The sequence below is a fragment of the Trematomus bernacchii genome, unplaced genomic scaffold (genome assembly GCF_902827165.1).
Source record: "Trematomus bernacchii unplaced genomic scaffold, fTreBer1.1, whole genome shotgun sequence".
Taxonomy (NCBI): Eukaryota; Metazoa; Chordata; class Actinopteri; order Perciformes; family Nototheniidae; genus Trematomus; species Trematomus bernacchii.
In genome coordinates, this window is record NW_022988043.1 from 25927270 (window position 1) to 25944948 (window position 17679).

The 17679-nt window shown below is 42.0% G+C and overlaps 1 protein-coding gene across 1 annotated transcript in view; it reads right to left on the reverse strand.

Annotated features, from left to right (window-relative positions):
* The window catches only part of pnpla7b (patatin-like phospholipase domain containing 7b), an 86153-nt gene that overhangs the window by 23763 nt on the left and 44711 nt on the right, over positions 1 to 17679 (reverse strand). Inside the window, exons 18-21 of the mRNA XM_034118120.1 lie at positions 13160 to 13291; positions 12573 to 12696; positions 8915 to 9104; positions 7868 to 8017 (exon numbers count right to left, since the gene is read on the reverse strand). Coding sequence (XP_033974011.1) covers positions 7868 to 8017; positions 8915 to 9104; positions 12573 to 12696; positions 13160 to 13291 — 596 coding nt within the window. The remainder of the gene's footprint in view (positions 1 to 7867; positions 8018 to 8914; positions 9105 to 12572; positions 12697 to 13159; positions 13292 to 17679) is intronic.

Here is a 17679-nt window from a genome sequence, read left to right on the forward strand (position 1 = left end):
AGGCTTCGTGTGATTCTGTTTATTTGTACCTTACTTTGACCATCCGTTCGCTGTTATTGATCATTGTGGAGAGCAGGCAGACGTTTTGTTTGTTATTATAGCAGCTATCGGATGGAATCAATACATGGGCTGTACAGGTTGTCATGTCCGACTATCACAAGTAGAATCATAATGAAAAATACGTCGGTAAAAAGTGCCTGGAGAAAACGGCGTAGCAAGTAGTCAGTTTAGCTTCGGTTGCTATGCTAACATCACCCATGTTATACCAGAGAAACTTTCATAACAGCGTTGTGATGCCAAACAGCGTCAATTCAGACTGACACACATTCACTTAAAGGGAACTGGGGATATGTATCAGCTGCTTGTGTGACATTCAGACAGTGAATACTTTAGAGCCGTGTGAGCTAACCCGGAGCTAACGGGAGAATACACTCGTGGAAGAGCAGCAGCACTGCAGCGGTCGGTAAATGCCGCTGAAACACATGAATAAACAATGAACCACGGCACTCTGGAGAAAAGTATAAGGTTGGAGAAGTTGTTATTTCATTTAATCTGGCTTCGTATGATTAAAAGCAACGCAGTCCCCGGCCCGTTGTTGTTGTGAGGTGAGCTCCGAGTCCGTTGGGGAGAAAATCAGCGACGTAAACTGTGACGTCATGACGCAGCAGCGGCAGCACCAGTCGGGCTCTGAGCGGTGTGAAAAGAGCCGGAGCTAAACCGAAGTACCGGTTCTGAACCTGAAAAGCTCTAGCACGGAGCTTGAACCGGAGTTGCGTTGGTGTGAAAGGGGTATTAGACCAGCAGGGGTACCGTACCCCTGCTGGTCTGATACCCCTTTCACACCAACGGTGTTTCAGGGCCGGTTCGGTGCTGGTGCTTGAAAAGCACCGGGTTTTCCTGTTCACACCGCAGCGGAGCAGCGTCATAGCTCCGGAATCCGGTTCGTTTCGAGCACCAAAAAGTTGTCCGTCTAGAAGCAAGAACCGCATACGTCACGCGTACGTCGGAGGGGGGCGAGATTAACCTGAGCTAACAGTTAAGGCGAGTACGGCAAATAAAAGTTGTAACAAGCAGTAGTGCTGAGCAAAGTGACGAGAACGCAACCACACACTTGTTAAAAAAAACACGCTTTATAAAGTCAGGCAACACTAACCAGGCTTCGTGTGATTCTGTTTATTTGTACCTTACTTTGACCATCCGTTCGCTGTTATTGATCATTGTGGAGAGCAGGCAGACGTGTTGTTTGTTATTATAGCAGCTATCGGATGGAATCAATACATGGGCTGCACAAGTTGTCATGTCCGACTATCACAAGTAGAATCATAATGAAAAATACGCCGGTAAAAAGTGCCTGTAGAAAACTGCTTAGCAAGTAGTCAGTTTAGCTTCGGTTGCTATGCTAACATCACCCATGTTATACCAGAGAAACTTTCATAACAGCGTTGTGATGCCAAACAGCGTCAATTCAGACTGACACACATTCACTTAAGGGGAACTGGGGATATGTAACAGCTGCTTGTGTGACAGTCAGACAGTGAATACTTTAGAGCCGTGTGAGCTAACCCGGAGCTAACGGGAGAATACTCCCGTTGAAGAGCAGCTAGCAGCGGTCGGTAAATGCCGCTGAAACACATTAATAAACAATGAACCACGGCACTCTGGAGAAAAGTATAAGGTTGGAGAAGTCGTTATTTAATTTAATCTGGCTTCGTATGATTAAAAGCAACACGATCGTCGACCCGACGCAGTCCCCGGCCCGTTGTTGTGAGGTGAGCTCCGGCGTTGGGGAGAAACTCAGCGACGTAAACTGTGACGTCATGACGCAGCAGCGGCAGCACCAGTCGGGCTCTGAGCGGTGTGAAAAGAGCCGGCGCTAAACCGAAGAACCGGTTCTGAACCAGAAAAGCTCTAGCACGGAGCTTGAACCGGAGTTGCGTTGGTGTGAAAGGGGCATAAGAGTCAAACTCATTCAGTTATTGTGCAGTTAAAATTCATTCAATTATGTCTGCCACCTTATATATTTATATGTAAGGCTTTACTGATGTGCCACAATAATGTCACCTATGTTATTCAGTTAAAATAACAATATTGTGGCTTTCCAAGTTAACATTAATTGATATGATAGCGATTAAATCAGCATATACTTCTGCCAGGGGATGCCACCCCTGAAATTCTCCTGCCACCCTCTTGCCACCCCATGAATATTTTTCTAGATCCGCCCCTGAGTAGACCATCCAAATATTGTTTGAGTTCAAGGATTGAGAAACAATGTTAAAAGTAACATTGTTATCAGTGTGCTCTATAACAGTGAAATACAAAACCATAATCCTGAGCCTTAAAAAATAAAAAGTACAAGCACAAACAAAGCAAGCCACCTATTAATACACTAATGGTAAAAAGGAATATGATTCTAAATGGGTTCGAATGATAGAATATTTTGTTAATTTATTTCAACACAGTCGGCAAAACATCACTTAACTTATCAAACACAAATGTCCAACAGTCAACAAGTGAATGTTTAAATGATATCAATAAAGATTAAGCCCCAGAAAGCACATGGCTACTTAGCATGCAAAATGACCATTCTGCATGGCTGAATCTTTATTTATTGATTTGATCACATTACTCTGATGATAGTGTTCAAGATGACTTGAACTGAACTCCATCCTTAGAGTAATGTGTTGTGGAGCCTTCTCTTCAATCTTTTTTCCACATAACGAGCATTTTGCACTACTCTTTCCCAATGTCGAAGCGAAATCTGTGAAAGCACACAGCACGATGCGGGGTGTGTCTCTAGACATCTTTAGACTGGAATAGTTCAGGCGCGCCCAGTACGTGAACTTGCCTCGCAGGTGCACACGCCAGGACAGATTACATCTGACTCCTGACAAAACTTGTCAACCGAGTCCAAGTCGGAGCGTCAATGTACAAGCCGAGTCAGAGTCATCATGCGCGAGAATTCACGAGTCCGAGTTCGAGTCCGCGTCAATCAGTGCGCGAGTCCGAGTCGAGTCACGAGTCCCGAAAATCGGCACTCCAAGTCCGACTCGAGTCCGAGTCCAGGAATCGAGTACTCCATCTCTGCTACACAGTATCAAACAGTTCTAAACAGTATCAAACATTACAGAGTATCAACAGTACTACATAGTATGAAACAGTCCAAGTCCATTGAAATTAAACATGTTACCAAACCCTAAATGAATGATCCGCAGCCTTGTTGGTCTGTAAACTGAGCACAGCCATGGTAACAGGATAAAGGGTTGTCTTACCGGCAGCTGTGGCTCAGGGGACAAATGGTCATTTACTAATCGCTATGAATAAAAGCTTCAGCTAAGTGATATGCAATGGAATGTAATGCTCTGAAGAAGAAACAACTGATTAACCCACAGAGCAGTGAGGTCCTGCAAGCACATCCTGCACATAGGAGGCCTAATCAGTGACATCAGTGAAAACCCCTGTGGAGTGTATATTTGTCCTTAAACCAAGAAAAATCAAAGATTGCGTCCGATGGCTTTACATCCTCTATTTCCCTGGTAAAAAACACATATGCCTTTTCCGGTGTGTAATCACATAAATACCAAATCACCTTCACAACAAAAAGCAAAAACGACTACTCAAATGTACCTAAATGATGACATAGTATGATATTGACATAACTTTATTTACCTAAAAACTTTAAATAATACAAATCAATAAATAGCTCCAACAGCCAGCTTTAAATAATGCATCTGATCCATTCTGCATCTGATCCATTCTGCAAAAAAGGTTTTGTTTTGTGAAAATCCAAACCACCAGAACATTTGTGTTGCCTTATAATAACACACTGCCTGGTATAAAATGTAATATATGCATGTGTATGCGTCACAGTAATGAAACTGAACTGTGTTGGTTCGCCACATAAGTTACCTGCTACAGCTGCAGGGACTGAGCCCCATGTACTGGGGCTCAGTCCCTGCTGCCAGTAACAAGTAAAGTAACAAATACCCGCCCCATCACTCTGTGTGGCTCACCATCACTCTGTGTGACTCCCCATCACTCTGTGTGGCTCTCCAGTCACTGCTGTGGAGTCTTTCCGCTTCCTGGGCACCATCATCGCCCAGGACCTCAAATGGGAGCAGAACATCGGCTCCCTCACTAAAAAAGCACAGCAGAGGATGTTCTTCCTGAGGCAGCTGAAGAAATTCAACCTGCCAAAGACGATGATGGTGAACTTCTACACCTCCATCATGGAGTCCATCCTCACCTCCTCCATCACCATCTGGTACGCTGCAGCCACAGCCAAGGATAAGGGCCGGCTGCAGCGTGTCATCGTCTCTGCAGAGAGGGTGATCGGCTGCAATCTGCCATCCCTCCACGACCTGCATGCCTCCAGGACCCTGAGGCGGGCAGGGAAGATGCCCCTCCCACCCTGGACACAAACTGTTCACCCACCTCCCCTCTGGCAGGAGGCTGCGCTCCATCAGGACCAAAACCTCTCGCCATCTGAACAGTTTCTTCCCCTCCGCTACCAGCCTCATCAACAAGGCCCGGCCCCCCCACTGACACTTTTCCTCAGCCACAACGCAGACTCTATGCACACAATGTTGACAATATTTGGTTTGCTTACTGCACATATTTTATATTTTATTGCATTCTATTTCAATGTAAATTACTGCTTTATATTATTTTATATTTTACTATATTTTATCTTATTTTTTTGTAAGTTATTATAGTGTTCTTAAAATAGTTCGCTATCTGTGTTTTTTAAATTTTTGTTTTACTTTTATGTATGCACCACGACACCAAGTCAAATTCCTCGTACGTGTCCACCTACCTGTTAATAAACCCGTTTCTGATTCTGAAGTACATTTACTCTAATACTTCCTATTGTTTATTTGAACCGGGACACTTAACATTAATGAACATTTTAAACAAAATAATGCTTTTAAATGTAAATGAGCCGGATTTTAGCTTTGAGCTAGTTTCCATCCGTAGTCCCGTCACATACAACATTTATGAACACTTTACTTAAGCACAGTTTTTAAGTACTTGTACTTCACTTAAGTATTTCAATGTTTTGATACTTTGTACTTCTACCCCACTACAGTTCAGAGGTAAATGGTGTACTTTGACTCCACTACATGTATTTAATACCTTTAGTTACTTTACAGATGTGGATGAATGATGTGAAATATAATCAAGTGTTAAATCAGACTTTAGTTCCACCTGGAGTAAATTCACAAGCTACCCTGCAGTATACAAAGTCATTCAAACTAGCTGCACCTTTACCAGCTTTGAGAACACTTTCATGATCAATCATTATAAAACATATCATATATATTATTCTGAAATGGACCAATCTGCACAATGACTACTTTTACTGTCGCTACTTTAACCTGTTAAACCCCAAGCCTGTTTTTCAGGTCAGGTTTCATGACATGCCCAGAACAAATGACTATATCTTCCCTTCTAAAAGGGGTAAATTAATAATCTTTTTTCTCAAAGCAATGACACACCTGTGAGTTGGATGTAGAACAGTCAGAATCAATATAGATGTTTTTATTTTAAAGTAAATTCAGATTGATCATAGTAAAAAAAATGTAAATTATAGTTTCCGTACAAAAAAAACCCATTACTTATAGAGTGGCGAAGTCACGCCCATCTACTTCCGGTCCATGGGACCTTATTTCAGAAAAATAATGTATTGAAGTCAATGGAGAGAGAAAACTTATCTTTCGATCCCGTTTGAATTGTGCCATGAATTACACATATGATGTTTGTTAATCTTAAAAAATCATTTCCATGTCAAAAAAGTCACAGTTTGTCGTAAAACTGTTGAAATATAAGACTATGAAAAATACGCAACTAGAAAGACTACAAATCCCAGAGTCGCGTAAGTGATGTCACTATTGTTTTCCTCCACTAAGAGATAGCTAAGATCAGCGCCATATAGATAGATTCTATCTATATGGCGCTGGCTAAGATAATATAACTTTAACAAGATGCCTGTGTGCTTAGTACCAGGTTGTTATCATACCAGCAATGGGTCTTGCTCGTTCTTTCGCTTCCCGTCTGATGAAAGGACCAGGAGTACTCTGGATCAAGTTAGCTAGTAGCTAGCACGTTAGTTAACATTACAGCCTTGTCATTTTTATTAGCCTTAACATAAAGTAACATTAAGTAACCCAAAATGTTAAACAGTAAGAGTAGTAGTCATATTTTGTGAACCCTTTGAAGAGTACTGTCACCGGTGTGATCATTCTATAATACACAATTTAAGCCCGGGGGAGAAATGCTAACGCTAACGCTAGCATCGGCGATCTTCTCTACTTCATGCTATCTGCACAAATGGTTGACATTAAACATTAAAAAGACCAGGCGGTTCAGAGAGAATCAAAGGAAGGCAGGCAGGCAGCTTTGCATGACTTTCTTCAGGACGTGTTTCATTGTGGTGATAGTGAGGGTAGTCAATCGTTTTGTTGACAAGACAGTAGTGACGGCCATCTTGGTGACGTGTGTTGTTCTGTGAGACCAGAGATGTAGTTCATTGAGCGTTTCACACAAACAAATGTGTTACTTCACAGTTTTACGACACATATTTTTTTTTTTGACTTGCAAAATGATCTTTTAAATTGACAAACATCATATGTGTAATTTGTGGCACAATTCAAACGGGATCGAAAGATAAACTTTCTCTCTCCATTGACTTCAATACATAATTTTTCCGAAATAAGGTCCCATGGAGGTCCACCGGAAGGGGAGGGACTTCGCCACTCTATAGTGAAAACCACCCTTGAATGATGGGATAGTAGACAAAAAGCTTTAGGAATCCAAACTATAACATATAATAAGTACCCTGTATCAAGATTGATGCAAAACAAGTGAAAAAAAAAACCCACTTCTGGGGTCATTTGGGTGTATTTGCCATATCTCTGGAACCCATCGGTCGATTTTGGTGATTGACACCTCTTTTGAACCAATAGAATCGAGGGGATGTTCCTAAATCCATCTCTACATTACCATTGGTGAATGAGAGTGATGCGCAGCCAGCATGCCCAAAACCGGAAGCTCTCATAAACTCGATATGAAAACTCAGTTTATTGACATAAATGTTATGATGGATTATCAGTAATCATTTCAAAGTGACACAGAGACATTGGATTAACCTTCAGCAGCGTTTATATGCGTTTTAATGCCCTTGAACACAACTTTTGATCAGAAAACAGCAAAGGTAAGGTTGGTAGCACAGTGATGATACTTATACCATTGGAATCTGTGGAATCTCAGCTTTCATATGATATCTTGTTTGTGCAGATCCGATGAAGTATAAAATATTGCTACCGTGAGTTATGTGCTAAGTGCGTTAGCACTCTTTCACTTAGTGCTAATTCAGACGCTCGGCATTAGAGTTGTGTTTTTTTTCGGTAAAAATTGTTCATATCGTCAGTTAGCTGAGTTTCTTCCCGTTAAGTGGGTATGACACATTAATAGGTTGTTAAATGTTAAGAAGCCCTGAGACACAGTTTCGCATGGGGTTTAACAGTTTAACTATATTTTGATGCTCATACTTTGGTACTATTACTTGAGTAACATTTTGAATGCAGGACTTTTCTTTATTACTTTCTACACTCTGGTACTGCTAATATTATTAAGTACACGATCTGAGTACTTCTCCCAGCTCTGCCTGCTGCGGTGGAAGCAGGTTATAATCCGGCCTGTGGTGCCTCTAAAAATGGCAAACTGGACCGTGTGTGTGTGTGTGTGTGTGTGTGTGTGTGTGTGTGTGTGTGTGTGTGTGGTGTGTGTGTGTGTGTGTGTGTGTGTGTGTGTGTGTGTGTGTGTGTGTGTGTGTGTGTGTGTGTGTGTGTGTGTGTGTGTGTGTGTGTACCGATGCCGCTGAGTGCCAGCTGCAGCTCCAGAGTGAAGGCTGTGAGGGGGACGTCCTCAGACACCGGCAGGATGGACACAGTGGACAGGTTTGAGGCTGGGTTCCCAACATCCCACTTGCTGGTGGGGGTGTGGAGGGCCAGACCACGAGCTGCAGGGCAGAGGAGGAGTTTTCTCATTACATATTTTAGGCAGAAAATAACTTTTTGGTTTGCAACATTCAATACAAAACAATGTCTACTGAGTAAATCTTCCTTATTTATCTATTCTGCATTCTTGTATCTTAATCCATGCTAAAAGCCTAATTGATCTCCACATGTTAACTGATTCATATCAGCTGTTATAATGATACCCCAAAAGGGCAACAGATTTATTAAAGTCAACTCTCGTGACATTGAACCACAGAAATTGAACAGACCTGACATCCCAGGAGATGGAGCTATGCATTATTCTCCAAGAGTCTTTAATTAAATAACGGACCCTGACATCAAATGTCATTTAACCAAGCGCTTCAGCTCAGCTCTAATGTTGATTGCCAAATCAAAATATTTCAACATTAATACCATTGCTACATAATTCTCCAAACATATATTTTGTATGTTAATGCACCTAAATACGTTTGAGACATTACACCTGGCACTCACACAAACAAATAAAACTACTGTAAGACTGAAACTAAATATCTAAAAAACCTAAAACAAAACTTGCATACACACTGTAGTCCAGGGGTGTCCACATTTTTTTACTGAGGGCCACATACATAAAAGCATACGAAGGGCTGGGCCCCTCAATAGGAAGGGCATTTTTCAAGCTGGTTATGGAAATAAGTTATTTGGCTATTTTTATCAACTAATATTTGTTCGAAAATGTTCTCAACTTTAAGTTTCTGAATTAAAAAATGTGGGCTTATTAACACATGAATACTACTGTTTAATATATGTTCACATACATATTTAAGAAGTACATTATAAGAAGTTTCATGTGTGGGCCATATTCCATTAGACTTTTAGAATTAGCTGAGGGCTAACAAAACGGGGGAAGTAATTACCAGCCAGAGGTCCGCTGCCCTGCTGCATGTTGCCCAGGATCTTCTCTCCCAGCAGGTGGATGAGCCTGGTCACCACCTGAGGATACCTCCTTTTGATGGAGTTCAGAGCGCCTTCAGGGAGCTTGGCGAGCTCCGAGTCCCGGATGGCGTGCACCGTGGTGGCTCGGTTCATGTGGGTCAGCGCCTCCACCTGCACAGGACACACAACAGCTGCTTGAATGAAGTTTAAGCACAAGTTATTGTTAACATGTTTACCCCCTGTACAATGTGCTTTGCGGGGAAGAGTTTCCCCTTTAACCTGTGTAGCACATGCACAGTTTTGGTGCGGGCGCGGCTGTTCTTATGTTTTCTGAGGGGAGGCTCACCTTCCCACACTTTCAAAACCCCTGCTCTAGACGGTGTCATGTTAACACACAGGACGAGGATAAGCAAACTATGCAAGATGATCCCGACAGACAGGCAGAAAGTGAGGACATTACTTTAGTAAATGCAGCACATAGCTCAGAGAGTGAACAAAATGCAGACTATAGAGGCTTCTCAATACTCTAATTTCCCCTCCTCGACTCCTCGTTCCTCCGGTAGTGACCCGGAAATGGATTTCAGCGCGCCATGTTGAAGGACATCTCATTTCTCTAAATGCACATCGAGGACCGAGCATCGAGCATCGAGGAGGCTCTCTGGAGGAGCTATAACCGAGGAGACACTGATGGGTCCTCCACGGCTCCTCCGCGGATGCATTTCCGGGAACAGTGGAGGCGTGACGCACGGCCGGACTTATCTCAGCCAATGACAGCTCTGCATGCATCCCCTGGATATTATTTTATTAACTGCTTTCATCGCGACGCGATGTTTACAGTGAGAACAGCTGTGAGGTCCGTGCAGAAAGCAGAGCAGTGTGTAAAATATCACTCAGTATAACAGGCCTACATTACTCTCTGTATTTGTATGCTGTAGTTTAGTAGATATCTACAAACAAAGAGTCCATATTTTTCTAAGACCATTTAGTGCTTCACATAATAAAATACACAATGGCTGTATCCTATATGCTTTAGGAGCTGTAGGTGTGTGTGGTACAGTGTGTAGGTGTGTGTGGTACAGTGTGTAGGTGTGTGTTGTACAGTGTGTAGGTGTGTGTGGTACAGTGTGTAGGTGTGTGTGTGGTACAGTGTATAGGTGTGTGTGTGGTACAGTGTGTAGGTGTGTGTGTTGTACAGTGTGTAGGTGTGTGTGTTGTACAGTGTGTAGGTGTGTGTGTTGTACAGTGTGTAGGTGTGTGTGTGGTACAGTGTGTAGGTGTGTGTGTGGTACAGTGTGTAGGTGTGTGTGTGTGGTACAGTGTGTAGGTGTGTGTGTGGTACAGTGTATAGGTGTGTGTGTGGTACAGTGTGTAGGTGTGTGTGTTGTACAGTGTGTAGGTGTGTGTGTGGTACAGTGTGTAGGTGTGTGTGTGGTACAGTGTGTAGGTGTGTGTGTTGTACAGTGTGTAGGTGTGTGTGTGGTACAGTGTGTAGGTGTGTGTGTGGTACAGTGTGTAGGTGTGTGTGGTACAGTGTGTAGGTGTGTGTGTGGTACAGTGTGTAGGTGTGTGTGTGGTACAGTGTGTAGGTGTGTGTGTTGTACAGTGTGTAGGTGTGTGTGTTGTACAGTGTGTAGGTGTGTGTGTGGTACAGTGTGTAGGTGTGTGTGTTGTACAGTGCGTAGATGCGGCGGACAGACGGGTCTCAGTTGGTTTGGTGTCCTATGCTTACTTTTAATACTTGTAAATATAACTTTTGGCCTGTAATTTCAATTCCCCATTTCAGCGACCAGAGAGGGGGGGGGGGGGGTATATCCAGTCTCTGATTGTGTTACGTTATTATGAGAGTGCTCTCATACTTTAAATTGTATATATTTATATAAATATATTTGTGTGTATATGTCCGCATCTGTAGCCTGTTATTGTCTCATTATACCGCACTGTGAATGAATTAAAGGTAAATATATAAGTCGTCATGAACACATCTGTCCATCAGACAGAGTGCTGCTGTGCCTCCTGTCATCATTAATGGACGTCTCTTTAAAATGACCGCTCAGAGGAGAGGAGTTCTCATTTCTCTAACCGCCTGCTGCTTCCTCTCCTCTCTCCTCGGTTCCCCTCCTCGAGTCCTCCGCTCGCATCTCATGCGGGCGGGACTAACTCACGAGGATAGGAGTCGAGGAGGGGAAATTTGAGTATTGAGAAGCCTCTTATGAACAGGGCAGCAGCAGCCATATTAAGTAGATGTAGGAGAAGTACTACACTCACCCATGACACATGCAAATGTGACGCAGACTGAAACACAGCACAATATAACCAAATCATAATCTCACCTAGGGCACCAAAATGTCTAGGGCCGGCCCTGGGCAGAGCAGGCAAAGCCACAGGTAAGCACAACAACTGGTATAACCTGCAACATCTTGAATCTGATGGCAGTGATGGAAAAAAGGAGTCACTTGACTTGTCACTTGTTGATAGTCTTAACATTGAAACTGAAAATATGGATTCTGATGTACTTATAACGAAAGACATCTCATTTGATACAGCTAAACAAGAAGAAATAAACAACTGGCAGAATAATTATGTTTTTGAAGAAATTGAAGATGCAGGCCAGAAATGCATCTCCACAAGATGGGTCTGCAGTCTCAAAGAAACTTCCAAAGGCATTGTGCCCGAAGCTAGACTTGTAGCCTGAGGTTTTGAATAAGTTAATATCCATGAGTTACAGAGAGATTCCCCAACCTTTGCTTCAGAATCACTTAGACTGCTGTTAGCAGTGATTTGTCAAAATCAGTGGCAAGTCTATTCTACGGACATCAAATCTGCATTTTTGCAAGGCATGGAGCTGTCAAGAGATATTTACTCTATTACTCTACTGAAGTCTGACGTCCATGTTGGACGTGAGGAGAACGAACATTTCTGCTATGTGGGGATGGATTTGACTACTGTTAAAGGGGTAGTTCAGGTACATCAGCATAGTTACATTGATAACCTACAGCTGCTACATTTACAAGCAGCAGGTGCTGTACAGAGGCAGCCCCACTTAATGAAACTGAAAAAGAGGTCAAAAATAGGACAGATAGTATTGGTTGCTAAGCAGACCAGACCAGATGTCATGTTTAACACTTGTAGTTTAGCATCAGATATTAAAAATGCTACAGTACAGTCTGTCCATGAAGTGAATAAAGTTGTCTGTAAACTTAAGTCAGAAAAGGTGACCCTCAAGTTTCAACATTTGGGTGACAATAATGCTCTTAACCTCATTTTTCAGTGATGCTACCCTTGGCAATCTGCCAGACGGAGGTCAGACGGAATAGAGTCAGACAATGCTATCAACCCTCTTTGCAGAGCTCACCACTGGAGATATTGGCCCGCCTCCAGCACATCCACCTCCATTCATCACATCCAGTGCCAGGAGAGCTAATCCACCTATCCTCAAAGCCAGAACTTCAGTATCCTCTTCACCCCACTTCCTATTCAATCCTGATATTCTCTCAATATCAGGATTGATCGCCAAAGACTATTAAAATGTCTTTCATATGTGTCAACACATTTTCTTTTAACAAAAAACAAAGCCTTACCTGATTGAACTGTCCCCAGTTTGTCAATGGAGTGTCAAATCAGCAGTTTGTGAACACTCACCACACCAATGAGATCCCCACGGCCATACTCTCCAGCCAGTTCCTTTTTCCCATCATCCTTTGCAATGACAGAGCGGAGTCGGCCACTCAGCACGATGAAGGTGCTGTCCGACTTGTCCCCCTGTCTGAAACCAATAAGGAATTAAAAGATTCAACATCTCCCCACATTTTCATTAATTTAGTTAGAATTATTGTTTCTTTCTCTTAATGGCTTTAAAATGATGGTTTGTGAAATGAATGCAGTATACTCTAATAGTAAAACAAATCATAATAATACAATTAAATCATAAAAATAGCACTTTTTCTTGCACTCAAGTTCACCTGCAATAAAACATCACCACAATCAACAAGAGAACACACATATATGCTTTCATTGTATTGGCATAATACTTTTTTATAACTGATTTTCTTTAGTTGCATGCTTTTGTTAGTTGTTCTAGTATCCCCAATGTACAAAATGAACATTGGACATAAATGATTAGGATAAGCTTAACAAAAGTGTGTTTTCATGGTGTAATAAAGTTGATTTCATGTAAATATATCTAATTAGTGTTGATGTGAGTTGTGTCAGTATTTAACCGTAAATACCTGTAAACAGCACGGCCAGCCTCCACAGCCATCCAGTCCAGGGCGAAGTCAATCTGCCGGACGAAAGGCGAGACCCTCTTCACCACAGTGTGAGCGACGTTCAGCACCACCCGGGGATCCTCGCGCATCATCCTGCAAAGTTAAAAACACGCATCCAGTGATGTGAGGTGAAGAACACACTTTGGTATCACAATGAAATGCCTAAATGATTGTGAGCGTCAAGAGTCAAAAGAGGTTTCTCATTTCTCTAATTCCCCTCCTCGACTCCTATCCTCGAGACTTAGTCCCGCCCACAGGAGATGCGAAAAAAGGAAAGTGAAACTTATGCTCGTCACCCTCTCCCTCCGGTCCACATTAATACAATTTTTTTTATTTTTTATTTAACCTTTATTTAACCAGATAAAAAACATTGAGATAAAATCTCATTTTCAATGCTGACCTGGCCAAGAAGGCAGCAACGTTACACATAACACATAACACAAACATATAAAACACAGAGAACATAAAGAAAACAAAAGACGAAAAAGCAGTCACTACATTACATTGTGCACATTAGGACAATAAAAAAAGTACACTACTTGTTACTGCAAGAGCAGCTGGTGGTGAGGACTTCAGACAACTTCAATTTAAAACATGAAATAGAGACAAGTGCCCTCAGTTTAAGGCGTGATTGAAGGTCATTCCAAGACCAAGGACCATAATAAGAAAGACTCCTTTTTCCAGCCTCAGTCCGTACAGTAGGTACCTGGAACCGTATCCAGGCACTGGATCTGAGTTTGTAAGAGTCACAAACTGGAGCAAATCTGACACATATGTAGAGTGGAAGCTTACCTAAAATGGCTTTATACATTAATAAAAACCAGTGCTGCATCCTACGCATAGTAAGTGAGGACCATCCAGTTAGGCTATACAATGTGCAATGATGAGTCCTATAGGGTGCATTTGATATATAACGCAGTGCAGCATGGTAAAGTGGGTCAAGTTTGGCCAAAACAGTGGGACAGGCAAATCTATAAATGGTATCACCGTAGTCCAGCTGGGACAGGAATAAGCCAGAGACCAACCTTTTACGGGATGAAATTGAAAAACAACATTTAAATCTGAAAAGGAAGCCAAGAGTGAATTTCAATTTCTTTGTTAAAACTTCAATATGGTGTTTAAAGTTCAGATTACTGTCCAACCAAAAGCCCAGATATTTGTAGGTATCAACAAATTCAACAGAAACGCCATCAAGGGTGTCAATGGAGAGGCAAGAGGAGGACGCTGACTTGGGAGCAAAAAGCATTGCTTTGGTTTTCTTACTGTTCAATAGCAGTTTAGAATCAAGAAGCGCATGCTGCAGCGTGATAAAATCTGATTTTAAATTGGAAACGGCCATATCCAGAGAAGGAGCACACGAGTATACAATAGTGTCATCAGCATACATATGATAGGTAGAAAATTGCATCTGATTACAAATAGTGTTTACATATAATGAAAAAAGCAAGGGCCCCAAGATAGAGCCCTGTGGAACTCCCTTCTCCAAGGTGACAGGGTCAGAGACAGTACTACCCAACCTGACGCATTGAGTGCGGTCGGTTAGATAACTCTGAAACCAGCAAATGGCATTGTGACCGAAACGAGACACCAACATAACATTAGACATAATGTGGTGATCTACAGTGTCAAATGCTTTGGCTAGGTCAATAAACAATGCAACACAAACTGATTTCTTATCCAAAGCAGCCTTAATATCGTCTAAGACTTTCAGACTGGCAGTCACAGTACTGTGCTTTGATCTGAATCCAGATTGCATAGGGTTAAGGATGTTGTGTGAATTTAAAAAAAGTTTTAGCTGAGTAGAAACAAGGGACTCAAGAATCTTTGATAACACAGAAAGATTTGAGATAGGACGACAGTTATTCAACTCCGTGGGATCACCAGCTTTCAAGAGGGGCGATACCAGAGCTTGCTTCCACACAGCTGGCAGTGTGTGAGTGGACAGGGAGAGATTAAAAATATCAGTTACTGGTTGTGCTATCATCTGAGCTGCAATTTTTAAAAAGAACGGGTCAAGGCCGTCAGGCCCGGCAGACTTTTTAGGATCAATCGAGTGCAAACCCTGTAAGACTTCAGAGACCGAGAAATAAGCTAAATCAAAAACAGGGGAGTTCAACTCTTGACTATGGCTGTGAGTACGACCATTTAGAGAGTCATGACTTTGCTCATCAAAAATGTGACCAGCCTTTTTGAAGTGAGCATTAAAGGCATTAGACATACCATCTGAATCTGAAATAAAAGAATCATTGACCTTCAGTTTTTGTGGGAAACTAGAAACCTTCTTGTTCTGAAGTGATTTAATTGTTTTCCAGAATTTGGAATGGTCATTAAAACAATCAGTGGTTAAGCTCAGATAGTAATCAGCTTTAGCTTTTTTAATAAGGGCAGAACATTTATTTCTGAGGACACGAAAAAGAAGCCAGTCATCACTAGTGTTAGACTTTCTAGCTAAGGACCATTGCTTATTTCGATCATGAATGAGATCAGATAGTTCTCTAGTAAACCATGGAGTGTTCCTATTCTTAACTCTGAATTTTCTAAGGGGGGCATGTCTATTAATAATCGATAAAAAGTGATCAATAAAAAATTGGACGGCAACATCAACAGATGGAATTAACGCTGTGAAGTGCCATTTAACCTCCGCCAGATCGTGTAGGAAAGCCTGCTCAGAGAAGTGTTTGAAGCAGCGCCTGAGCACAATAAGGCCCTTGGCTTTGGGCAACTTAGTGCTCCTAACGCAAGCGATAGTGCAATGGTCACTGATATCATTAGGAAAAACACCAACAGACACATACTTATGAGCTGCATTTGTTAGAATGACATCTATAAGGGTATCGTTATTGGGTTTGGCAGGGTTTATTCTAGTGGGACTATCAATAAACTGAGTTAAGTTCAAAGAATCACAAACCTGCTTAAACTGTGAGGATTTATCACTTAACCAGTCCCAATTTAAATCACCCAATAAAATGATTTCAGAAGAAAACTTAGACAACAATTCAGTCAGGCTAGTAGTTGCATCCATGATGGCCGATGGAGGCCTATAACAGCCAATAACAGTGAGAGGAGCATTTGCTATAGTTATTTGGACTGCTAGCAACTCAAATTGCCTTGGAATTGAAATTGAGTGAAGGACAGAGCACTGTAGTTTCTCAGCAGTGTATATTGCAACACCACCAGCTCTGCCCTTACGATCAGCTCTGAATACATTATATCCATCAATCTGAATAACAGTGTCAGTGACAAGAGGGTTTTAACCAAGTTTCAGAAACTACAACAATATCAGGCTTAGCAACTAAAAACCAGGTCTTGAAAACATCTAATTTGGGCACTAGGCTTCTAGCATTAACATGCAGAAAACCCAATCCTTGCCTACAGCTAAACTCATTCGGAGTTGGCAAATGATGCAAGGAAGCAGAGAAACACTCAGGACCAGGGTTAATGTTAACGTTACCAGAGAGTAATAGCAGTAACAATATTAACAGTCTGGAAGATGATTTTTTCACATGTGCTCTGGACGCGTCACTCCTCAGAGGGGCGGGGCTGCTCCGATCCTTCGATATTAGCGAGTCCAGAGTCAAAAGGGCATACGGGAGAGCGCATTTCGTGCCATGAAACGTCAGCTTTTGGTAAAAACTATCCGATGGAGTCAGCGCTCCAGAGGTTCCACCATCCGAATGTCCGAAGTGAACAGAGGCATCGCTGGGAGGCAATCCGTCAGTTTTGCCGACATGCGGGCTGACAATTAATCCCAGGAAAAAAGCGAACATAAGGGTAGCTTTAGGCAACATTGAGCTGCAACACACCCAATTCAGGATCCGCAGCTCAGGTCCCAGCAGCTCAGGTCGACCAGCCCCCGACAGCACGGCAGGACAGACAGCAATCCACAGTCCGAAAGAGCGACAGCTCAGGCAGAGAGCAAACAATCCAGTCACAGCGAGGCACCAGCACAAAACGACGCAAAACAGCCCAAAAACTTTTAAAAGCTTTTAAAACGTTTTTAAAAGCGCAGCAGACCAATTTAAAAACGGGTCTAAAAAGCTAAATAATTCTTTTTAAATGTCAGTATGCACAAGAGGTAGTTAATGCCAAAAAAAACGAGAATGAGACTAACAGAGACAAATCAACGTGCTGCCATCTTGGAACACACACCTGGGTGTGATGATCCAAATACTATGATTGTATGAAAAGATCTTAAAATAAATACTAGAGTATTTATTATAAACGTTAGTCCTTAACATCTATCACTGTGTATATCACCATTCAAACGTCTTTTAAAAGTTGAACAAACCCCACACAGCTCAGTAAAGACTGTGAAATGTTGACTTTATTTGTGACCTGCTCCATCGAAATCAGTCGCATTGACCCGAAGACATATTTTGAGTTGTATACACTGTTGTAAAGAGGAGATTCCTAGCTTTCTAATGATATCAGGATTGTTTTTGTACTCCAAATATTAAGCGAAATATGTCACATTATATAAT